This window comes from Delphinus delphis, chromosome 7, assembly GCF_949987515.2.
Source record: "Delphinus delphis chromosome 7, mDelDel1.2, whole genome shotgun sequence".
NCBI classification, from domain to species: Eukaryota; Metazoa; Chordata; class Mammalia; order Artiodactyla; family Delphinidae; genus Delphinus; species Delphinus delphis.
In genome coordinates, this window is record NC_082689.1 from 115,186,758 (window position 1) to 115,213,868 (window position 27,111).

General features: G+C 45.6%; 1 protein-coding gene across 1 annotated transcript in view; it reads right to left on the minus strand.

Annotated features, from left to right (window-relative positions):
* The window catches only part of CFAP221 (cilia and flagella associated protein 221), an 84,519-nt gene that overhangs the window by 24,938 nt on the left and 32,470 nt on the right, over positions 1-27,111 (minus strand). Inside the window, exons 7-15 of the mRNA XM_060015751.1 lie at positions 21,214-21,317; positions 14,293-14,452; positions 12,002-12,122; positions 11,807-11,918; positions 11,536-11,644; positions 8,256-8,343; positions 6,689-6,778; positions 3,747-3,845; positions 115-220 (exon numbers count right to left, since the gene is read on the minus strand). Of these exons, the coding sequence (XP_059871734.1) occupies positions 115-220; positions 3,747-3,845; positions 6,689-6,778; positions 8,256-8,343; positions 11,536-11,644; positions 11,807-11,918; positions 12,002-12,122; positions 14,293-14,452; positions 21,214-21,317 (989 nt within the window). The remainder of the gene's footprint in view (positions 1-114; positions 221-3,746; positions 3,846-6,688; positions 6,779-8,255; positions 8,344-11,535; positions 11,645-11,806; positions 11,919-12,001; positions 12,123-14,292; positions 14,453-21,213; positions 21,318-27,111) is intronic.

Here is a 27,111-nt window from a genome sequence, read left to right on the forward strand (position 1 = left end):
CAGTACATGTGATTGATGAAGCCGTGCATTTGTACCCAGCTGACTTCCTAACAGAGAAGCCCGCTGCTCAGGACACATGTGGATGGAAGCGCAGCTGTTCGCAGCCGGCTCTACCTTGTGCTATGGACTGTCCTCCGTGACTGAACCTTTTCTTGATGGCGTCTCTGTGCATGTTACGGATCGCAGTCAGCATGTTCAGCAAGCGGCGCTGAATCACGACCTGGAATTAGAAAGAAGAATGATCTCACACTGTTCGTCGGGGCTCAGTTTGGCATTTAGTTTAGCTCAATTTCCTCAACCACAGTCAGGGGCTGAGGCCACGGATCTACGTGGAATTCCCAGGGAGGGTCACAGTGCCCTGGACGAGGCCACGGGCATCGAGGTCTGGGAAGTGCAGACCCGCCTGAACGCAGAGACCCGGCTGTCGTCTGGCCTTGACCCTCCCAATTTATGAGCCCCAGTTTTCTCCTATTTCCAGAGTGGAAGAGTGACTCGTTCTACGGTCTTTCTTCTCGGCATATCTGAGTCGTGACACTGCTGCCATGTTATTTTCAGAGCTGAAGGACAAACTAAGCAGACAATTCCACAGACATCGGGCGGTGGGTTGGGCGGCGCTGGCTGCACACCGCACGCTCTGCGTCCAGAGCAGGCGCTGCTGGGGGTGAGCGCTCCCTGCGCCCAGAGCTGGGGCCACTCCTTCCCATCCGCCCACGGCCTTGCCACTTATCCAGTGTGAAGAGGTGGCCGCTCCGTGCGCAGTCCTGTTCAGGTACTGCGGACACAGTGGGGGGCGGACAAGGGTCCAGCCCGCACAGAGCTGACGTCCTGTTCGTGCGTGTGTGTGGAGTGGGATGGCAGGAGACAAACGAGCACACAAGCTAAACACCACGAAGCAAATGAAGAAGACTAAACACACGGGGGCGTGACTGAGGGGCTGGGAGGGGGTCTGGCCGCTGCCGCAGGGACGACGTAAGGAAGGCCTTTCTGGGAGGTGAGGTTCGATCTGAGACTTGAACAATGAGGAGACACTGGCCTTGGAAAGAGTTCTGAGCAGGGGAAGCAGCAGGTGCAGAGATCCTGATTCAGGAACAAAGGAGACATGCTTAAAGGACAGAGAGAAACCCAGTATGGCCTTGTCGCCTCGATAAAAATTGCGCCTTTTATTCCAATTGCAATGGGGGGCCTTTGGAAGGTTTTCCCAGGGGCAACGTCCGATCACGTCCAAGCTCTGGGAGGCCTCTTCTGGCTGCGGTGGTCCAGGCAGAGAGCATGGGGCTGTGACTGGGCCGGGGGGATGGCAGGGGCCGTCGGGCTGGGGACGTGTTGGCACATCTAACTGGCAGCACCTGCCGGGGAGTGTGCGGGAAAGACCGAGCCTCCACTCAGAGCCAGGCACACAGCTGCTGACCCAGGAGGACTGGCTCCAGAGTGGCCGGGGCTGTCCCACGAGTGTCTCATAGCCACCTCTGTCCCGCACAGGCGCAGAGCCCACCCAGACAAAGCCCCAGCAGGGACACTGGTTTACAGACATCAGCCTAGGCTGCAAGCACTGCTTGAGAGATCACCTGCAACGTAAACTCTTGGAGTCTTCTATGTGTTGACTCGCCTGACTTTCATGACAGCCCTGAGAAAGGTCTTACTGGTCTCCTCAGTGACAGATGAGGAAACGAAGGCACAGAGGTCATGGAACTTGTCCAAGATTGGAAAACTCATGAGAAGTAGCATCAAGATGGGAATGTAAACTGGTGCAGCCACTATGGAGAATAGTATGGAGGTTCCTCAAAGAACTACAAATAGAGCTGTGAAAGGATCCAGCATTCCCACTCCTGGGCATACATCCGGACAAAACTCTAATTTGAAAAGATACATGCACCCCAATGTTCATAGCATCACTATTCACGATAGCCAAGACATGGAAACAACTTAAATGTCCACCAACAGAGGAATGGATAAAGACGATGTGGTCCATATACACAATGGAATACTACTCAGCCATCAAAGAGGATGAAATAACGCCATTTGCAGCAACATGGATGGACCTAGAGATTCTCATACTAAGTGAAGTCAGTCAGACAGAGAAAGACAAATACCACATGGTATCACTTACATGTGGAATCTAAAATATGACACAAAGGAACCTACCTACAAAACAGAAACAGACTCAGAGACGTAGAAAACAGACTTGTGGTTGCCAAGTGGGAGGGAGGGAGGGGGAGGGAAGAACTGGGAGTTTGGGATTAGCAGATGTGAGCTATTATCCATAGGACGGATAAACAACAAGGTCCTACTGTAGAGCACAGGGAACTATATCCAATACCCTGTGATAAACCATATGGAAAAGAATAAAAAAAAGAATATATATGTATAACGGAATCACTTTGCTGTACACCAGAAATTCACACAACATTGTAAATCAGCTATACTTGAATAAAAAACTTTTAAAAACCATAAAAAAAGAAGTAGCACCAAGAATGAAGGGCAAGAGACTTCCCTGGTGGTCCAGTGGTTAGGACTCTGTGCTTCCACTGCAGGGGGCACAGGTTTGATCCCTGGTTGGGGAACTAGATCCCACATGCTGCACGGTGTGACCAAAAATCAATCAATCCATCCATCCATCAATCAAATACATTTACTAGTGGAAAAAAAGAGTAAAATGATTATCTAAAATAAAAATGAAATAATTTATTAAAGAAAAAGAAAAAAGAATGAAGGGCAAGCAGTCTGTCTCCAGAGTCCGTGTCTCCACCGCTGGTCTCCCTGCCGGGGTGGGGGCAGGAGGGCTTCTGCCCCCCAGGCAGCCAGGCTCCAGTGGCTGGGACGAGAGGTCGACAGGCAGCATAAGATGCAAGAGGCACCCCAAGACGGCCAAGCGCTAGTGCTTACAGGACTGTGGGCTGGAGGAGGGGTAGGCTGGGCTGGCCGAAGGACAGGTGCGGGTGGAGGGAAGGGAGATGGGATGGGGTTTCAGGTGGTGTCCTGGGAGAAGAAGAGGACTGGGGCCACACAGAGGACTGGGACAGCTGCGGGGGGAGCGGAGCCAGGCCAGGGGGCCACCTCACACCCTTTGTGGACTGTAGAGGCCGAGGGGCACAGGAGCACCCCACTGTCCTCTCTAGAAATCACTAACCAGCATCCTTCCATACGGCCCAGCAATTCTGCTCCTAGGTGTACACGCCCCAGAGAACTGAAAACATGTCCACAAACTTGCACATAAATGTCTGTAGCGCCGTTATTCTCACCATGACAGCCAAAAGGTGAGAACAGCCCAAATGTTTCAACCGATGACTAGATAAAGAGTGTGGTATCTCCGTTCAAGGATGAATACTATTCATCCTGAAAAAGGAATGAGGTACTGAAACGTGCTGCACCGTGGATGAACCCTGAAAACATGTTAAGTGACAGAAGCCAGTTACGAAAGGCCATGTATTGTAGGATTCCGTGTATACGAAACGTCCAGAATAGGCAAATTCACAGAGGCAGAAAGTGAACAGGGAAGGGGGTGGGGGGTGGAGAGCGACTGCTGCTGGCGACCAGGCTTCTTTAAGCAGTGATAAAAACGCCCTAAAATCCGATAGTGGTGATGGCCGTACTCCACTAAAAACGACTGAACTGTACACTTTACAGGAGTGAATTTTAAGGCATGTGAATTGCATCTCAATAAAGCTGCTATAAAAAAAACTCACTGTTCAATTTCCCTGTGCTGATAACTAAAGAAATTAAATTTCCAACCTGGTGCTGAAACTTACCTTGCGTGCTGCTTGCTGAAACCGTCTCTGCGCCCAGAACCTGTTGACCCAAGTGTTATTTACCAGCGGATCAAAATTAGGATGAAATTCCCTGGTTTTCTGTGAACACAAAATATAGGTGCATGTTAGGTTTAAATTTTAACTCCTGGCATAAAAGCATTTAATAAAAATGTTTCAGAGTTGGATCCCAAACCAAGTTATTATTTGTTCTTCCATTTAATGAGCACTTATTAAGCACTTTTGGTGTACACAGCATTATAGGGAATACTTCTTGGGTTAGGGACCAAAAGTGGAAGACAAGATTTGGGTTTCAAGAAATGTACAATCTAGGGACTTCCCTGGTGGCGTACTGGATAAGAATCTACCTGCCAGTGCAGGGGACACAGGTTCGATCCCCGGTCTGGGAAGATCCCACATGCTGCGGAGCAACTAAGCCCCGTACGCCACCACTATTGAGCCTGCACTCTAGAGCTCACGAGCCACAACTACTGAAGCCCACGTGCCTAGAGCCCGTGCTCCACAACAAGAGAAGCCACTACAATGAGAAGCCCGCACACTGCAACAAAGAGTAACCCCCCTCGCTGCAACTAGAGAAAGCCCGCGCACAGCAACAAAGACCCAACACAGCCAAAAATAAATAAATAAATACATTTATATTAAAAAAAAAAGAAATGTACAATCTAATCTCATTTTCCAAGTGATTTACAATGCCACATCTATCATATATCAAGACTCGATACATATGTGGATCTGCTTCTGTCCTTCTATTTGGTTTCATTTCTCTTTTGCCTATCCGTACGCTAATAATACCACACTGCCTTAAGGATCCAACTTGGTCAAAAAGCTTTGTCTCCTTCAGAGAAAGTCCTCTCCCCCGGTTTATTCATTTTAAGTTAAAAAAATTCTTGAGCCTTTGTTCTTTCATATATATACGTATATACACATAATATTCATGTTCATGTTGTGTATATATACATATATATGTACTTAAAGAGTTATAAAATTCCATGACAAAGCCTACTGAGGTACTAATTGGGATTGCATTTAATCTGTAGATCAATTTGGAAAAAGGTAACATCTTTACATGCTTATTCTCTTCCATAAGACATCTATAAATATCTTTCAATTTATTTAGATCTTTGTTATTGTTTTAATGTAAAGTTTGTAATTGTTAGATTTGCTTCTAGGTACTTGCTTGCTATTATAAATTACATGTCTATTAAAGTATATGTTAACGTTTCATTTCTTGTATATGAAAATACAGTAGATATTCTTGTATAATGATTTTATCTGCAATTCCCAAATTCTCTTACAAATTCAGTAGGTTTCATTAATCTGGCAATAGACGCTTTTAGATTTTCTACAATCATAGTTAATTATATCATATAAAATCAATGATCTTTTTATTTCTTTCTCTCCAAAACTTATAACTTTTCTTGTATCTTTCTCTTATCATACTGTACTATCCAGAACCTCTAACACAATATTGAATAAAAGAGTTTGTACTTGCTTGTATATACAGTACCTCTAATTTTTCGCCAATTAGAATGACTTTTACTGTAATTTTTTTGAAAAATCAATTTATGAGTTTACAAAAGCTTCTGTTTCCCTCATTTGTTAAGAGTTTTCTTTTTAGAAAACTGTGACTATTACATCAAAAAAAAAAAAAAAGAAAGAACGAAACGTACAGTCTAGAGAGGAAGAATAAAGTCACACAGAAATCAGAACCCTGCGTCGGGTGCTGGGATGCTGCAGAAGCAGGAGGCCAGACCGTGTGGTCCCCAGTGGAGCCCACGCACCGGGGGCACAAGCGTGTGTGGGTCAGTAATGACTGGGAAGGAAAGGGTGTCTGGGGGTGTCGTGACGCCGGCCAGAGCCTTGGGCGCTGCAGGTCGCTGAACAGGGGAGCAACGTGAAGACAGTCATCGGAAGTGAGTCAGTCTTGCGTTGGCCCGGGCAGTGGGCCATGGAGGAGACGGCAGAGGGGCGGAACACAAACGATTCACCTGCAGGATGAGCTGAGGGTGAGCCGTGAAGGTGGACCGGGGGATGGCCACGTGGAAGAGCGATTAGCACAACTGTGTGGCCAGATGAGATGGGGCGGGGCGGGGGGGGGGAAAGAGGTAAAAACAGTGCAGGCGTGCAGACCCAGAAGAGAAAACTGAGAATGGTGGAGGTGGGGAGACTGGGAAGCATTTTTTCGTTGTTAAAATTAAAAATTGGGGTAAACAACAAGGTCCTACTGTAGAACACAGGGAACTATATTCACTATCCTGTGATAAAACATAATGGAAAAGAATGTGAAAAAGAATGTATATATATGTATAAGTGAATCACTTCTGTACAGCAGAAATTAACACAACATTGTAAATCAGCTATGCTTCAAAAAAATTTCTTTAAGTAAAAAAAATTAAAAATTGGGGTTTTAACCAGAAACTATCACATGACAGAGGAAACTCCAGGGGGTGGGGTGGCTACTGTCCCCACTTCACGTTTGAGGACACCAGGGCACGAGGGCTCAGAGGGCTCTTCCCGGGTCCCAAATCTGAGGTGGAGCTGGGACCAGAGCTCTGGCGTCTGACTGGCTGTCTTCTTACAAGGGGAGGGGAGGGGGCCAGGAACCCACCCAGGGACCCACCCTGAGGACCTGCGGACAGGGGCATGGGCAGCAAAGGGGAAGAACAAAGGAGACCAAGAGGAGAAATCGGAGGTGTGGGAAGCAGGGGCCCATATACAAGGCTGTTAATTTCAAGGGAAACAACTACAAATTGATGCCTGACTTGTGGATATGTCATAAGAAAAAACACCCCGAAAGGTAAGCAAATTAAAAACTATTAAAAATCTCTTGGTAAAAGGATTTCTATAAAATTGTTTATATGCTTAAAAAATAAGCATATAAAGAGCTCCTGATAATTAGATTCCAAATAAAGAAAGTTACTTACTTCTTCCAGGTCGCGTACAACCCGTTTCGGGTGAACTTCTGTCTTGAGTCGCTGGAATTCGTCATCCAAAACAGGATCTCCTCTATCTAGCTGGGATTTTCAATCATCAAAAATGTTAAAATGGAATACAAAGGCACACAACTGTATTTCTCTTTGAAACTGGTAGAAACCCATTAAGCCATTGGTCAAAGGCACGTGATCCCTTCCCTTTCCTGGGTGGTGGAAGTTGGGGGTCTGTCCCTTCTGTGGAGAGGTGTCCCCGCCGCCTGCTCCCTGGCCCCCGAGCAATCTCCCCTACCCCGGAGCCGCTGGCACTGCCTGGTCGCTCCCAGGAAGGCCGCCGGGCTTGGCTCAGTGTCTCCCCACACCTGCCTCCACGGTAAGAGGGCCGTGCACCTGCACACATGTGTTAGCTCTTGCCTCTCTGTGGTTTTTATTATTTCTGTGTTAGGTAACTTCTAAAACTAGCTTGGCTTTCAGGTATGCTGTTCACAAACATTTTTATAGACTAAATCGGAAGAAATCTGACCAAAACATTAACACCCTACTCGAAAATGAGAGGATCTACTGGAGAGAACAGGGAACTCTACTCAATATTTTGTAATAACCTCTAAGGGAAAAGAATCTGAAAAAGAATAGATGTGGTGTGTGTGTGTGTGTGTGTGTGTGTGTGTGTATGTGTGTGTGTGTGTGTAACTGAATCACTGAGCTGTATACCTGAAACTAACACAATGTAAATCAACTCTACTGCAATCAAAGAAAACAAGAAATAACAGATGTCTACGATTGTCACCAGGGTGGTGAGCTGTCCCGTCTGATTTGCCCGCAGCAGGAGGTTGAGTTTGAGACGGGGGACCTTAGGTTCAAAATACAGATTCCGTGGGGAGAGACCCTGAACTCCAGGACGACTAAAAGTCAAATAAAATAGAGGGAATTTAAAGACGGGATTGGCAAACGCGTTGTTAGACGAAAGAGGAGGGAGACTTCTTGTGCCTCTACTTAGACTCCACTCACTTACGATGAGCACTCAGAATGTAGCACTACTGGCCGCCGCCCCCGAGGGTCTGGGCCGCGCGGTTCCCGTGCCCACTAGCTCTGCACCCTCCCTCCCTCTCGCTTTTGCTCGGTTTCCTGCCACAGGGCGCGGCCTCCAGCTTTGGTCTGGACTTGGCTCTGGCTTCGCTCCTGGTCACCGTCTCTGGGTCTCTCTTACCTTCGTGCTCTGCAGCTCACGCCCAGCATTCCAGCCCAGACCGGAGCCATTCCCTGCCTCTAAGTTGGGCGCCTTTCTCCTCTTTACTGCTTTTCAAACGTATACCGTGTCTTCTAGGAAGCTTTCCAGCTAGATGAGTCCCCTGCTAGCTGGACTCTGAAGGCCCACACTGCTTAGCAGTGGTCTCGGTGACAGTTACAGGCAGCCTCGATTTACAGTTAACCGAGGGCTGGTTATCAGCCTCCCGTCCCAACTTAATTGTAAGGTTTTCTCTCCTTATATGACATCTTGCATACAGCAGGAATTAACAATGTTTAGTGAAATAAATGACATCGAATTAGCAGTGATTCTGACCTTGTATTTGTTGTTTACTCTCTGCCGCTCCTCAGTAAGGTCTTTTTTGAATTTAAGGGACATGTGATCTTTACCGAGGTGTACCTGCCTGGGGAGAAAAAAACCAGCTTCCAGAACCCATCAGAATACCATAGTCGACTTCAGGATGGAGTGTCTTAGTCATACTGCACAGCTGAAGAGGGAGGACACACCGTGGCGCAGAGAAGCTGCAGAGACCACAGCAACACAACTCGGGTGAATAATGTGTCCACAAGACGAAGCTCAGCTTCTAGTGACACACACCAAAATATTTATGGATAGAGAAACCTGGATGCTCAACCCCAGTCGCCATCAGGGAAATGCAAATCAAGAGCACAGTGATGGACCACTACTGCACACCCCCTTGGGTGACGATTCATGATGATGACGGTGACAACAATCATAATGAAGGGAAATAACAGGAATGCCAAGGAGGGGGAGAAACTGGAAGCTTCGCACGTTGCGGGTGGGAATGTAAACTGCTGCAGCCGCGTAGAGCACAGCTTGGCCGTCCTCAAAAAGGTAAACATACAATGACCGTACGACCCAGCGATTCCTCTCTTACGCATATACCCAAGTGTCCTGAAAAGATAAGTTCCCACAAAAACCTGTATATAAATGTTCGTAGCAGCATTATTTAAAATAGCCAAGAGGTGGAAACCACCCAAGTGTCCATCAACTGATGAGTGAATAAACACAATGTAGTATGTCCCTAAAATAGAATCTTATTCAGCCATAAACATGAATGAAGTACTGACAGGTGCTGTGATGTGGATGAAGCTTGAACACACGAATGGTGGAAGAAGCCAGTTACTAAAGGCCATGTGTCCTACGATTGCATTCATGTGAAATAAGGGGCAATGTCACAGAGACAGAAAGCGGATTAGTGGTCGCCAGGGGCTGGGGAAAGAGGACGGGGCGTGACTGCTTCATGCTTATGACGGGCTTCCTTTCTGGAGGGATGAAAATGTTCTGGAAAAAAGTGGTGACCGTTGCACAACACCGTGAACGTGCTAATAATTTCTTGTACACTTCAAAATGGTTAAAATGGTTCATTTTATGTGATGTGAATTTCATCACACTTAAAACACCTCTGGTATGTAATGTACCCATCATGGAGTCTGATATGTGTTCAAAGTATATAGTAACAGAGTTCCCTGGAGGTCCAGTGGTTAGGATTCTCGGCTTTCACCGCCGAGGGCCTGGGTTCGATCCCTGGTTGGGGAGCTAAGATCCCGAAAGCTGCACGGCGTGGCCAAAAAAAAAAAGAGAACAAAACAAGGATACAGTAGCTGTGGTTTTTAAAGTTCTGGAGAACTGTCTTAGATTAAAGGAAACTAAAGAGATATGGAAACTACACACAAATTGTATGATCTTTGATTGGACCTTGGATTCCCCACTTTAAAACCCAAAACCCCCTGGTATAAGAGTCATTACTGGGACAACAAGGTAAATCTGCATATAGGCTGATTATTTGGTGCTTCATCAATGGTAAACCTCTTGGACGTGATTATGGTGATGTTGGAGAGCGTCCCTGCTTTTAGGAGCTACATGCTAAAGCCTTTAGGGGCGAGGGTTCATGGCACTTGTACCTGCAACTCGCTTTCAAAGGGCTCAGGGGGATAAAGGGGGTGTCTGCGCCTGTGCATTTGTGCGCGTGTGCACGCGCGTGGCGTTAACCACTGACCCTACATCAATGTGTGTGCCTCTTACTGGCGGGGTTAAAATCTTTTAACAAAAAAGTAGGGAGAAAGTATTAAGTGAACAACACATGATCAAAAGTAAATTTAGGGGGCTTCCCTGGTGGGGCTGTGGTTGAGAGTCCGCCTGCCGATGCAGGGGACACGGGTTCGTGCCCCGGTCTGGGAAGATCCCACGTGCCGCGGAGCGGCTGGGCCCGTGAGCCATGGCCGCTGAGCCTGCGCGTCCGGAGCCTGTGCTCCGCAACGGGAGAGGCCACAACAGTGAGAGGCCCACGTACTGCAAAAAAAAAAGTGAATTTAGGGACTTCCCTGGTGGTGCAGTGGTTAAGAATCGCCTGCCAATGCAGGGAACACGGGTTTGAGCCCTGGTCCAGGAAGATCCCACATGCCGCGGATCAACTAAGTCCACGCGCCACAACTACTGAGCCCGCGCACCTGGAGCCCGTGCTCTGCAACAAGAGAAGTCACCACAATGAGAAGCCCACGCACTGCAACGAAGACCCAGCACAGCCCAAAACAAATAAATAGATAGATAAATAAATAAATAAACAAAAAACAAAATTTAGGATGTGATTTTGAGTCTGTTACAAAGAAGCATACGTGGAAGGGAAAACACGAGGGTTAACAGTGGTCACTGTACTAACAGTGATTTTTTTTTTCCTCTTCTACACTCAAAATAAAATCTCCAAGTTTCTACAATGACAATGTGTCCACTTTTTTTACAACAGGGAAAGAGTATTTTTAAAAAATGGTCCTGGGTAACCTGGCATACGCCCTGTTCAACTGAGGCCAGACCCCGAGTACAGGCTCACACAGGATTCTGTGAATTCACAGAAGGGGCTGTTTCTCCTGAGGGGGTGGCAGGGTGGGGACACCTGGGCCGGCCCCAGAGCTCAGGGTGCGTGGCCTGTCTGGGCGGCATGTGGGCTCTTAGTTCCCCGACCAGGGATGGGACCCGTACCCTCTGCAGTGGAAGCCCAGAGTCTTAACCACTGGACCGCCAGGGAAGTTCCTCCAGGAGTCTCCGTTTGAACTCAGTTTAAGAGTTTCTAAAGTTACTTCAGCTGAATCTGTACACGTAGATATGCCTGGTATGATCTGGTAAAAATTTGTAAAAAGGGTTCCATTTTGTTTGCAGGAGCGCAAAGAAGAAGCCTCGCATCTGAGTTTGAAAACCTCCACCGGGAGCCTCCCCGAGCCCAGCCTGCACTGCCGGGATCCCCGGATGGCCTCTGAGGCACACAGCCCAGGACACAGGGGGCTCGGGGTGGGGTGAGAGGTGACGGGGCAAGACCCGGGGTGCCTGTCACCCAGATCGGTCCTGAGCAAGGGGGGTGCACTCTGGCTCTGCCACTGGTCATGCTTAGGAAACAGCATGGTTTGGTCACATTAGTTTATTCCCAAAAGAAACTTCACTCTGAAACAGAAGGTCCATTAAAGGGGAGAGAATAATCAAAATTTTCAAAGGGCATAAAAAGGTATTACATTTCATTGTGTCTCATGTCTCATGGATTACCAAAACCACCGTCACTTGATGCAAATAATTGTGCGATATTTACCACTTAAGGTGATTTCTGAGCTCTTCGTAAGTGTTCTGTCTGACTTTCTGTTCAAAGAGTGTTTCCTTCATCTGTCTTGTTTTTGAAACCTCAGTGCCTTGGTCCAAAACTGAGGGAGGGAGCAAACACGATTATACCAGTAATCAAATCAGAATCACTGGCTGAGAGAAAAACACATTTCTAATGGCAAAACAAAACAGCGATCTAACTGAGTTTTGCTGCTGCTTCAGATTCTGCCCAGGGGCTGATTTACGGAGGATCAACTGCTTACCTTCTCTTAATTCTTTAATCTTCAATTTTCCTGGTTCTTGGTTTAGAACAGTTGCCACAGCAAATGGATTCGATAAATCTACTGGAAATCTCAAGTTCTGATATTCGATTTCCTGAGACCAAACCAGGAGGGAAAAGTCATTATTTGCCTTCTCTGTCATTCCTTCCATCGTGGTTCACATAACGCCCACTTTACCTTAATCTTGGGAGGCTTTGCCTTTGCTGGCAATCGGTGAAAATGTACATGTGTCCTTGCCTTTTCTGGAGGAACAACTACTTTCCTAGAAAGAGTATTGAATCTTTCAAATTCTTCTAACCTAGAGTTGAAAACAGATTATTAAATTAGTATGTAATGCAACAACTCAAGGCTCCTAATTTTAGTTCTTTCCAATAATACCATGACTTATAGTCCATTAAATATCAATACTATATCTAAACTAGAAATCAATCTGAGTGCTAAAACAGTGGTTTACTGAAATAAATGCAAGGTCAGGATAACAGAGCATAATCATATACAAACAGCTGCTCGATGGCTGTTTTCCTTATGTTCTCAAAGAACCTAACAAGTGGAAAACAGGACATGCTGAAAAATGCTCTCAGCGGCCAGCATATCATTTCTGGGCTGTTGGATTTCCACAGCTAAATTTACTTACCACATTTAAAAACTCTTACATTGATCTATGTTCCTAGTAAAAGAATAATTTTTCCCACTGTTTGTAGCAAGATCTTTAAAAAAAAAAGTGATTCAGGTTAATGTTTGAGATCTTTTCTGTGAATGAAAACTGCTTTAAACATAGGCAGGTATAGACAGGGCTGCTTCCATGTCTGCAGAAGCTGCTTATTCATCATGAGATGTAGTAGAACCACGTATGTTTATGAATGCTACCCATGAAAGCATTTTCTTAAGCAAGAATGTGTGAACACGTGTTTGGTGGGATGACACGTGTCCATGACGTTACAGAGGTAAGATGAGAGACTGCGACCATTCATGCATTCTGACATGCCAGGTGCATTGGCCTAGTGCCTACTGACCCGGCCCCACTGCACAACACGGGCCATAGGCCTGCGATCCCAAACTTAACGTGGCCTGTGTGAGAGTCCTGAAAGGTCACGGCACGGGAGAACCTGTCCACACTGACGGACGCGCTGTGAGGTGCAGGGACAAGTGAGCTGTGGCCCGGCATCTGCATCTCAACAGAGCTCTGATACCACCTCTGCCGTAAATATCTGGGAAACAACCCCAAATTTCTGAGGGTGTTAAAAACCAGTCTCCTAAAGCAACCATACTCCAATGAAAATTAACAGCAACAGCAAAAAGCCCAGTCTCCTTAGGAAGTCTAATTGCTAGTGTTAAGGATGGAAATGAGAAAACGAGAAACCAAAGAGGTATGTGGAATTGGCAGTGCCAAAGTCAGGACATACGTGAGTGCATCCATCACGCACCCAACTCTGAAACAGAAAAGCAACTATGACACCTTCAGAACACACTGCAGCTGGGTCACTTTTCACCTTCCTGGTGGAATGTCTGTTCTAGCCCCACCTGCAGCCTGGGGAGACACAGTCCTGGAAAACATCAAGAGTGCTCTAAACAAGACGTTAAACTCCAGTTGGGAAACCAAAACATCAGTTAGGAAAGGTCTGCTCCCACTCTCGTACGGAGCCTGGGCCGCGCACTGCGCCATTGCATGTACGAACACGCCTGTGGAAGTCAAGGTCAAAGAGGGGCAAGTCAACGTCCCACTCAGGCGATGCCGTTAAGGAGGCAGTTTGTGTGTCGCAGCACGTGACCCGAGCTGGCCAGTGGCGTTCTGCTCGGCCAGTAACTGACACCAGAAGAATGAGCACTGCTTTTCAGTTACATCCAATGCCACTTCTTCATCGGCTGACTCATGTTAGTTCTACTGTGGGAACTTCCAAGATTTGGGTTCAGCGGGCCACACGAAGAGTCTATAGTTGACTTGAGCTGCTTTGGCTCTTTAGAAAAAGAATAATAACATAAATATATAATAAACCGTGGAGTTAGTTCTTATTTTGATACTAGGTTGTTACTCCACTTTATTTAATATGCCTAATGATATTACTGTGTGATGTGTACCTGTGCATGGAGGGGAGAGGAGAAAATCAACCTTTTTCTTTATCGTTTTCAAAATATTTGTAAGGGTTTTCCAAGATTGGGGTTTCTACTGTGAAATTTTCCTTTCCTCAGTCATCTCTTCCCCTCTTGCCAGAAGCAACTACAGCTCCAAGTGCAGAGCTATCCTCTGCATTGCTGTTGTATCTTAAGTGTATTTTATGAAGGTTCATCGTTTAAATAAGTTTTTAAAACTGACATAGAATTGACAGAAAACAGTATATTAGTTTCAGGCATAGTAAGTACGCTTTTGATGGCATTCTGCTACAAGAAAGAAACACAGAATGGAAGGAAGGAAGACCTGGGCTTTTGAAAAAGTTTGAAGAATACACAGAAGCCCCCCAAGGCAGCCGTACTTTAAAGCCATATTGGGGTAGCACGTGCCGGTGAAGACACACTCGTATGGTTGCGAGTTGAACTGTGCAATCCACAGCTGCACTTTTATCTGTGCGATCCCACACTGAAAGGGGGTAAACGTCACTGTCACATCCATCTTCCCGTTCGCTGGTATTATTCCTGGGAGGAAAGACATGAGAAAACGTGATGCGTTCTCTTCCTGCCAAGTCCCAGCAAAGAGGCTGACACACACACACATCCCCCACACATACCGTACACACACACCCCATACACACACACATACCATACACACACACACCCCCCACACACTATACACACACACCATACACACACACACACACCACACACACACACACCATAAACACACACACACCATACACACACACACACACACCACACACACACACACACACACCATAAACACACACACACCATACACACACACACACCCCCCACACATACCGTACACACACACCCCCCCCACACACACCATACACACACACACACACACCCCACACACACTATACACACACACCATACACACACACACAACACACACACCCACACACACCATAAACACACACACACCATACACACACACACACCCATACACACACACACCATACACACACACACACACCACACACACACACACACACCATAAACACACACACACCATACACACACACACACCCCCCACACATACCGTACACACACACCCCATACACACACACATACCATACACACACACACACCCCACACACTATACACACACACCATACACACACACACACACACCACACACACACACACACACACCATAAACACACACACACCATACACACACACACACCCCCCACACATACCGTACACACACCCCCCCCACACACACACCATACACACACACACACACCCCACACACACACTATACACACACACCATACACACACACACAACACACACACCCACACACACCATAAACACACACACACCATACACACACACACACCCATACACACACACACACCATACACACACACCACACACACACCCGCACACACCATAAACACACACACACCATACACACACACACCATACACACACACACACACCCCACATCCCCCCACACACACCATACACACACACCACACACACACCCCACACACACCATACACACACACACCATACACACACACACCCACACACACCATACACACACACACCATACACACACACACCCCACCCCACCCCCACACACTATACACACACACCATACACACACACACACACACACCACACACACCATAAACACACACACACCATACACACACACACCCCTACACACACACACACCCCACACACCCCACACACACCATACACACACACACACCCCACACACCCTCCACACACACCATACACACACACACTATACACACACACCACACACACACCATACACACACACCACACACACACCACACACACACCATACACACACACACCACACACACACTATACACACACACCACACACACACACCATACACACACACTATACACACACCACACACACACCATACACACACACACCACACACACACCACCACACACACACACACACACACTATACACACACACCACACAGACACACCATACACACACACACCACACACACACCACCACACACACACACACACACTATACACACACACCACACAGACACACCATACACACACACACCACACACACACCATAAACACACACCCCCCCACACACACCATACACACACACACCCCACACACCACACACACCATACACACACACACACACACACACACACACCACACACACCATATACACACACCACACATACACACCATACACACACACACCATACACACACACACCATACACACACACACACCATACACACACACACACCCCACACCACACACACACACCATACACACACACACCATATACACACACACCACACCACACACACCACACACACACACACCATATACACACACACCACACCACACACACCACACACACAAATACATTCTCCCCGTGAGAAGCATCGGTGTTTCTACTATCTTTATACAGTCTTTTCATTAAATACACGTGAATCAACTGCTGCATGTTTACACTGATCTTATTTATCCAACTACTACCTTAATTCTTTATAATAATAACTCGATTGTGTCAGTTATATAAACATATACCTATCAATCAGCGTTACTGACTCAGAAGTGAATTCCCAGAACCATAATCTTTAAGCTAATTCCCACATGTCAATGTTCATGCTGTAAGCCACAAGGAAAAGCAAGGAACACACATAAAAGCTCGTGTCCAAATTATTCAGTTCCCTATATTTTTGTGTAATTTGATTCTCTCCTTTCAAATCTTCAGGATGGATGACTGTTCTCTCCAAAGTCAGCTACCACACGATGTTTATTTCTCCTTTGTATCTCTGGCGCCAGCAGGTCTTGGAACCCAGTAAGTGTTCAAAAAACGTGGAAAGGAAAATAAAAGGCAGGGAGGGAGGGAGGATCCATGCCCTAAGTGTGAGAGGGGCTAATGTTTCTTACTTCCACTGAAGGCTCTCTGGTTTGCTTTCTAGGTGGTTCCCTCTGTCCGGTGCATCGGGCCTTCCTATGGCCCCTGCAGAGGCCTTGTACCCCCTCATAAAAGCCTGGCACCCCCCTTCCCATCCATGGCCTCTGAATCGTGGTCCACACTCTGCCTTTCTCTCTGTGCCAACCGCACAGCCCTTTCCTTCAGCCATCCAAGCACTCACTGAGCACTGCTGGGTGCCAGGCACTCTTTTAGGCATTTGAGATACAGCAATAAACAAAGCAAAGTCCCAGAGTTCCCAGAGTTTACATGCTAGTCGGGATAGCAAACAAAAAGAAATAAGCAAGTGAAGATAAACTCTCAAGTCATGGCATGAGTACAGAGCAGGACTTGGGGAAGCAAGTGAAGCACAAGGAGCTGTCTGAGCGCTGGGGACATCAGGCTCAGGTGAAGAGGAGAGCGGCCTCTGCTCCAATCCCCAGACACGGGCTCCTGCACCCCAGGGCCTTGGCATCGCCGTTCCCCGACCTGGAAAGCCCTTCCTCCAAGTCTTCTTTCAGCCGCTGATTCCCACCCCTGAAACCATCTCTCTGCCGTCTGCCTCCCCTACTAAGTCTCACAAAAGCAAGTGCCTGCTCGTTACAGGTGTCCCAGCTCCGTAAATAAAACTTCAAAGCCTGCGCCAGCCTATGTGTTACAGCACCACCCCCAGGAGCCTCCACCCCCGACACTCCATCACCCTGCGATCCCCGGGTGCCACCCCAGCTGTCACCCTGCTATGTTTACCAGTCGCCCAACTAGACTGCAAGCCCCTAAGGCAGACACCAGGCCCCAGAGCTCTTTTATCTTCCCAGATCCCAGGCACGGTGCTTCAGAAAACTACAGAAAACCCTAAAGACTCCGCCAAAAACACCTGTTAGAATTAATTTAAAAAGTCAGTAAAGTTGCAGGATACAAATCAATATAGAAAAATCACTTGTGTTTCTATACACCAACAACAAACCATCAGAAAGTGAAATTAAGAAAACAATCCCACTGGGGACTTCGCTGGTGGCACAGTGGTTAAGAATCCGCCTGCCAATGCGGGGAACACTGGTTTGATCCCTGGTCTGGGAGGATCCCGCATGCCGCAGAGCAGCTGGGCCCGTGAGCCACAACTACTGAGCCTGCTCTCTGGAGCCCACGAGCCACAACTACTGAGCCCGCGAGCCACAACTGCTGAAGCCCGCCAGCCCTTGCGCCCGTGCTCCGCAACAAGAGAAGCCACCGCAATGAGAAGCCCACACACCGCAATGAAGAGTAGCCCCCGCTCGCCGCAACTAGAGAAAGCCTGCACACAGCAATGAAGACCCAACACAGCCAAAAATAAAATAAAAATTAAAACCAAAACAATCCCATTTACAATAGCAACACAAAGAATAAAATACCTAGGAATAAATTTTTTCCAGTTTTATTGAGAAATAATTGACATACATTTCTGTATAAGTTTAAGGTACACAGCATAATGGTTTGATTTACATATTTGTGAAACGATGACCACAACAGGTTTAATTAATGTTTACTATCTCAAATAGATACAATAAAAAGAAAAGAAAAAATTCTTCTTGTGATGAGGCCTAAATTTAAGCAAGGAAGTGAAAGACCTGTACACTATAAGACATTGATGAAAGAAATTGAAGACACAAATAAATGGAAAGATATTCCATGTTCATGGATTGGAAGAATTAATATTGTTAAAATGTCCATGCTATCCAAAGAGATATACAAATTCAATGCAACCTTATCAGACTTCTAATGGTACTTTTCGTAGAAATAGAACAAACAATTCTAAAATTTGTATGGAATCACAAAAGACTCAGAGTAGCTAAAACAATCTTGGGATAGAATGGAGCTAAAGCATCATGCTTTGTGATTTCAAATCCTATCACAAAGCTACAGTAATCAAAATAGAATGATAGTGACATAAAGATAGATAAATAGATTTATGGAAAAGAACAGAGAGCCCAGGAATAAACCCATGCATACGTGGTCAATTAATTGGCAACAAAGGGTCCCAGAACATACACAGGGGAAAGGACAGTCTCTTCAATAAATAGTGTTGGGAAAACTTAACAGCCACATGTAAGAGAACAAAACTGAACCACTATCTTATACCACATACAAAAGTGAATGTGGGAAGCGGATTACTTAGGAGTTTGGGATTGACATGTACACACTACTGTATATAAAACAGACAACCAACAAGGACCTACTGTATAGCACAGGGAACTCTACTCAATAGTTTGTAATAACCTATAAGGGAAAATAATCTAAAAAAGAATATATATATGAATGTATAACTGAATCACTTTGCTGTACACCCTACCCTAACACAACATTGTAAATCAACTATATTTCAATAAAAATTTAAAACATTAAAAAACATGATTTCAAAGTGGATTAAAGACTTGAATGTAAGACTTGACCATAAAACTCCTAGAACAAAACACAGAAAAAAGCTCCCTGACACTGGTCTCGGCAATGATTTTGGGGATTTGATACCAAAAGCAAAAGCAACAAAAGCAAAAATAAACAAGTGAGACTACATCAAATTCAAAAGCTTCTGCACAGTAAAGGAAACCATCAACAAAATGAAAAGGCAACCTATGGAATGGAAGGAAATATTTGCAAACTACGTATCCAGTCAGGCATTAACACCCCAGATATACAAGGATCTCATATAACTCAGTAGCAGAAAAACCCAAATAACCCAATTTTTTTCCATGAGCAAAGGACCTGAATAAACATTTTTCCAAAGAAGATATACAAATGGCCAACAGGTACGTGTTCAACAACACTAATCATCAGGGAAATGCAAATAAAAACATAATGAGATATCACCTCACACCTATTAGAATGGCTATTATCGAAAAGAAGAGATAACAAATCCTGGTGAGGGTGTGGAGAAAAGGGAGCCCTGTGCACTGTTGGAAATACAAGCTGGCACAGCCACTACAGAGAACAGTATGGAGGTTCCTCAAAACGTTAAAAAAAGATAGAACTACCATATGGTCCAGCAATCCTACATCTGGGTATATATGCAAAGGAAATGAAATCATTATTTTGAAGAGATAGCTGTACTCCTATGTTCATTGCAGCATTATTCACAATATCCAAGGTATGGAAACAATCTGTGTCCATCAACAGTTGAATGGAAAAGAAGATGTGGTACATATATACAATGGAATATTATTCAGCCTTAAAAAAGAAGGAAACCCCGCTATTTACGACAATATGTACGAACCTGGAGGGCATTATGCTGAGTAAAATAAGCCAGACAGAGACAAAGACTGCATGGTATCGCTTATATGCATATCTAAAAGAAAAAAGCCCAGTTCTTAGAAACAGAGAGTAGAAAAGTGACTTCCAGGGGCTGAGGGGTGAGGGAAAAAGGAGAGGTTGATAAGAGGGTGTAGACTTCCAACTGCAGGATGAATAAGGTCTGAGGGCCTCATGTAAAACATGGTGACTATAGTTGGTAACATCCTACTGTATAATGGAAACTTGCTAAGAGTAGAGTAGAACTTAAATGTTTCACCCAAAAAAAAAGGAACTATGTGATGTGATGGATATATTAATTAATTAACTCAATGAAGGAATCCTTTCACAATGTGTACATATGCCAAATCATCACACTGTACACTTTAAAAAGATAACAATTTTATGTGTCAACTATACCTCAAAAAATAAGAAAAAATACAAAATAAAAACAAAACGATTTTAGCATTCACAGCAGATCACAGTGGGCAGATATTTAAATCTGAAACCTAAACGTCAAGAGACAGAAACTGGGAAGCAGAAGTCAGCTCAGGTGGCGATTTCACTCTCAGAGGTCCTGAGCATCTTTGGGGCCTATATCCTTTGGGGCGTGCAAAGACAGATGGTCTACGCCACCTGTGAGACAGAGTCCTTAGACCCTTCACTACGATTCTGAAGGCTTGGAAAGAAATAATTTTCCCTTTTATTTGAACATGAATTAAAGGTGACTACAAAACCAAGGATGTACCAAGAGTCAAAACTAGAATTAGAATGGATTAACTTCTGATTTCAAGTTTTGACTCTGGGAGAAATTTACCTGGGCATTATTATAAATTATCTGCATGACACAAATTATCCCAAACTGTTTTTACTCCCAAATTGCTGGTTCCAATTCACATTATGTCAGACATGTAAAGTCTGCTACTCTTACACATTTGAAAATAACTATTCAAATGTGGCTTATTCTTCTCCATAACTTGAGAGCTACTTTCCAAATCATCTTCGATCTGAGAACTCTGGCAACTTGAGAATTAATTCTCCTTACCTGACGTTGGCTCAACAGTAAAGGCTTGATGAGACTGAACCAACGCAACATGAAACTCGAAATCTACAGGACAACTGCATTGCAAAGGAATCACATAGCTTTTGCTGCAGAAAGAAAAGAAAAGAAAAATGGAAAATATTATTTTTCTTTATAACTAGATGTTTTGGTATCAAGGAAAAGAAACTCAGGTTATGTAATAAACAACCACAACCATGAGGACAGCCAACACTCATACAGTAATTCCCGGGTGACGGCTAGCCGACAGTAAACTAGGCTAATCCTGTCAGGTGGTAAGATGATTTCTCCACTGACAGAAGAGGAAACCAAGGCGCCGCGCAGGTTTCTGTCCTGTCCAAGGGGACACAGCTGGTTTGCGACAGAACCAGGATTCAGTGCAGGTCCACTGTCCCGACAACAGCTCTGTCGGCCACCTGTCGAGTCGGGCAGCTTTAACCTACGGGTGCTCAGTCGCAGGGAAAGGGCGTCTCTGCCACACGACGGGCCCCGGGGAGCCTGGGGACGCTGCAGAAGCAGGCGTCATGGACAGCCTGGGAAGCCGTGGCCCCTGCAGAGCCTGGAACTGGCCCGTGTTGAAGAAACCACACGGTGGCTTTCGTTGGCCGAAATATGCTAGAGGCTATTCGGTTAGAAGCTGCAAACCGGCAGAGGAGCTGGAGAGAAATGCTCTCACGGGGACAAGGCCACCCGCTCTCCTTAGAGAGCCCTGCGCTTCCCCTGACGGCCCCTCCTTCTACGGGGCGCGCCCGGGCGGCCCGAGTGTGCGGGACGCGTTTGCAGGAGAACAGAGCCCTCCAGGCGTTCGGTGGCATCCGGAGCGCGGCTGGGGCAGGTCACCCCGGCCCGTCCGGCAGCTCCTCCCCCTCCGGGGCTGCGTGCTCCCTTCCGCACGTCCAAAGCGCCCGCCGTCGCGCGCGGCCGCTCTGCCCCTCGCACCCGGCTCCGACTCCGGGAGAGCCAGCTCGATCGCAGGGGGTTTGGGCAGCTCTCGTGCTGCCGCCGAGCTGGCTGTGGGCTTTCACATCGCGGCCCACTCCCTCAGCGGCCAGCGCCCGTCTGCCTGGGAGCTCCAAGCTTCATGGAAGGCACAGCCGAGTCGACTGGCTTCCCCTGCTCGGCCTCAGCCAAGCCCCCGAGTCCCGCACAGAGCCCAACGAGGACCTGTCGGAGCAAAGTGAAATCACCCTTTGTCAGTAGGACTTTGGGGATACGGTACAGTGCAAACATGGTTTGAAAAACGATGCCAAGAGCATTTTTATTTGGCCTTAAACTCCTTATCTTTTAAACATTTCTGAAATATTCCAAATATAAAGAAAAATATTGAGAAGAATAAATAAAGATCCCTTTATCCACTACAAACCCCTATCAAATCTTCTGCTTTGGGTAAATCAATGTCGTATTCGTAAAGAAACAAAACACTGTGGAACAGCTGAAGCTCCCTGTCCCCCTGTCCCGGGGCCTCTGGTCCTTCCTGCCTTCCCGGGGGTGACCACACCTGGATGCACCATCAATCCCACAGATTTTTATAGTATCACCACATACGTATGTGCCCATAAAATGTATAATATTTACTGTTTGTTTTCAACAATATGGTTCTAAAACGTGCTGGTTTTGCCCAGCACTATGCTTTTGAGGTTGACTCATGAAGTTCTGTTGGTTCGCTTTCACCAGTGACGAGTAGTCCATTGTATGACGACATCATCCTTGTTTCTCTACTCCCATGCTGAAAGCGTTTAGGTTGTTTGCACCATTTCGCTACTGCAATGTGGTGGGGACAGTCCTTGGGTGGGACTCCTTATGCACCTGGACCAGAGCTGCTCTAGCTATAACCAAGAAATGGAATTACTGGTTAGCAGTAAAGTGAAAATATCAGCTTTACTACATACGGCCAAAACACCCTCCAAAGCACTTGGACCAATTTATCCTTCCACAAGCAGCATCTGATTACCAGCACAGCATTCTCAGACATATTAACTTCTTCCAACCTGATGGGGGTGAAATGGTATCTCATTTTATTTTCATTTTCATTTCTTTGAGGTTGAGCTTCTGCTCATGGGTACCCATTTGGGTTCCCTCTCCTATGAACTGCCTGTGCATATTCTTTGCCCATTTTTCTATTGGGTTGTTCTGTTCTCTTATTAATTTGGAAATTCTAGATATTCATTTTGTCAATTACATCCATTGGTATAAATTCTAGACAAGGGTCATTATAGAGAGTAATCACTTCAGCCAACAGTGAGATGAATACTTCATAGTTTTGTTTGTTCGTTTGTTTTGTTTTGTCTTACCAAACTCATAGACTCTGTCCTAAATCAGGCTCTACTAGAAGTACCAGTTCATCCATCTTAACACTCTGAGACGCTTTCTAATTCTGAAATACAGGGTACATAAAAGTCGTTACATTTTCAAGGCAATTCAACCTAACAGACACTCAGGCCCCACTGAGCATCAGGTCCTTTACAGCACTGGGTAGATAAAACTAACACTACAAATGACACATGCCTCTCAAGATGTAAGCAGCTTTGGGCAATGGTCAACGTGAAGCATGAAACTGCCCAAACCTGGTCCCTGAAGATCAGGCCAGTGACCCCCAGGCCACCTGGGCTACGTGGACCTCCAGTTGGAACCCCCAGGGGTCTGCTCAGAGCTGCCCCAGCAGCTGCTCAGGGTTCTCCTGCTAGAAGCTGAATGTTTGCATTTTCCTGAACAAACAAACAAAAACTGCTAGGGCTTTTTATGTATGCCTAATCTGTAGCTAATTTCAGAGCTCTGATAATTCCCATAGAAAAAGTGTCAGAGTATTTGTTTAATGATGATTACATGAAGCCAAGTTCCTGATGCATTAACCAGTTGGAAAAACAAACAGTTCCTTAAGGGCACAAAATTCCAAGGGCCTTGATTCAGAAAGAGACACAGCAGTGCAAGAAATGCCAATTCAGTGGAAGCACTGACCTTTGCTTTCATTGCTGCTGTTCACATTACGGATGTCAAATTAGTGTGGCTGGCTTCCTTCATCATAAATCAAGGACAGTCTAGATTAATTTGGCTCAAGAGCAATTTTGGCAAATATGAAGTTTAGTATTTTTAGAAGTTTTCCATATGTCAAGAAACAGAATACCGTTAAATTCTGGGGGAACTTAAAAAGTATCAACGAAATCCCCATTGCTAAATACAATTAAAACTGATCTGCAGTGAAGAAACGTGAATAAATATACATATCTTATGCCTATTAATCTTCAGATGCAAATAGGAGCCTGAATTAAGCGTTCTTCCATAACTTACAGAAAGCAGTCAATTAACATAGTAAAGCAGATAGAAGTTAGTCCTTTTGGAGGTAATGACAACTTTTATCCCTGATACTCTATGTGGTTTTTTTTTTTGGCCGCACTGCAAGGCATGCGGAACTTCTCCGACCAGGGATCGAACCTGCGCCCCCTGCAGTGGAAGTGCAGAGTCTTAACCATTGGGCCACCGGGGAAGTCCCCTGCTACTTTAGTATTTAAACATTTAACCAAACATGCTAAGGCTATGTATAAAAATATATTAAGTATTTTAAAAGAATTATTCCCTATTTCTAGTAAAATCCAACCCACACCTTTTAAATACTAGACTCATACATTATGATCATGTACAAACTCTGTGCCTATTAGAAGAAAAGAGTATAAATTTGCCTCACAGAAAGGAAATATTATAAAATGACTTAACATAAACTCAAATTTCTTTCTTGTCCCTTCTCTAAATAAATGCAAGTAGAGGGCCAGACACCACAGTAATTTCTAGTAAATTATATAACATTTGTTTTTACTTTACTCTGATCTTATTTTATCATTTACCCTAAAATCTAACATTGTGTTTGTCTCAGGAGTAATCAAGGTTTTTCTGAGAGAATGAATCATCTTGTGAACTTATTGTATATAACACAAAATCAAATTTCCTCCCTAATTAAAAAGTCTCAATGTTTAGAGAGTGGAATGAGTGAACCATCTTGCCATCAATAGCGCTGGACTCCTTTTTGGAGAATTATGGTAATAACTGATAATGTAAGTGAGCAGGACACCATGGGGCCTTCCCGGAACAGACACCCCCCCCCCCCCCACTCACGTCCTCTACCTGCTTCTTTGCTGTAGAAAACCTGTAGCCTCCTAGGCCTTCCCTGAGTTCCAAAGAGTAAATTTAATAAGAGAAGTGAGAAAATGCAGAAAGGAAGGAAAACCGTCAAGCAAGACAAAACAATAATAGTTTAGCCATTATACAATCTCAGGGATCTTTAGTTCCTCCTCAAGGGCTGTAGAGAATATTCTGAGCCATGTCCTTTGAGCTGTTTTGCAGATACTGAAACCCCCGCCAGGTGGGAGAGCTTAACTGCACACTGCCCACAAGCACATAGACCCCAGACCCACTGGAACTGGAAGGTTGATGACACTGACTCCAAATCACCTCACCACCAGCCGAGCAGAATGCCCACGAGCTGATCACACACCCCACGACCCCCCTCCCTCACTCTGTCTTTAAAAAAATTTTCCCTGAAAGCTTCCAAGGAGTTTGGCCCTTTTAAGCACCAGCTGCCTGGACTCCTTGCTTGGCACCTGCAATAAATGCTGCACTTTCCTTCCCCACGACCCGGTGTCTGTGGATTGGCTTTGCTGCACATGGGTGAGCAGATCCAAGCTTGGTTCGATAACAATACTAAGCATGACAAATGCTAACTATCACAAGATGCTGGATTCAGACAGCACAATAAATTAATCATTAGCTATTACACATGTACAAAACTTTGAGAGAAACACCATCCAGAAAAAGGGAAGCCTTCCCACAGAGACATATGTATAATTTAAACTATAACGTAGACTATAACATGTCAATTTAGCAGGACTTCTCCTTTGTCAACTACTCACTGATACAGGAACCATTTATAGATCAGAAGATGTGGACAGCAATGATGTTTGCGTGACATCCATTCCCTACCAAATGTACAGAAGACTCATGGGAAAATCAAATCTGAGCGAGCTTTGGGACTACATATTATGGCAGTTTAAAAACGCATCTATTGGGACTTCCCTGGTGGCCCAGCGGTTAAGAGTCTGTGCGCTCATTGCAGGGGACCCGGGTTCAATCCCTGGCCAGGGAACTAGATCCTGCATGCCACAGCTAAGAGCCCACACGTGGCAACTAAGACCCAGCACAGCCAAATAAGTAAATAAATAAATATTAAAAAACAAACAAACAACAACAAAAAAGTCTATGAACTCTTCAACGTTTCTTCTATTGAGAGGTTTCCTTCCCTGGAATCTGGGCTCTCTGGCCACTCAGCTACTAGAATGCAGTGGAATGATGCCATACTGCTTTCTAAAGGCCACGCCTGGGAAACTGCTATCTCTCGCTCCTCCTGGATACTCACCTCGTTGCCATGCCCTCAGGAAGCCCAAGCAGCCTGTGGAGAGGCCCATGTGGAGAGAACTGAGGCTCCCGCCCTCCACCCAGCTGAGCCCAGAAAATGGCCAGCGTGTGAGTGGACCATCTCAGGAAGTGGATGTCTGAGTCCCCAGCTAACTCTGCACGAAGCAAAGCAGCCTTCTCCATCAGGCCATATTCAAATAGTAGATCCAGGAGCAAAACAAACAACTGCTGTTACTCTAAGCCACTACTTGTAGGGTGTTTTGTTACACAGCAGTAAGGAAAAAACGGACCCAAACAGCATTCTCTCTTTCTCATCTCATTTCTCCTTTAGTGAATGATTACCTTACCCCACTTCTGGTTGGAATAATAATTTGGCAATTTTTTAAGTCTTTTTTCTCTTTTTGGTAGTAGCCCTTCATATGTCCCAGTCACACTGTGCTTGCCCCTCAGCTAACCCTCTTAACAACCCTGTGAGGTGAGTAC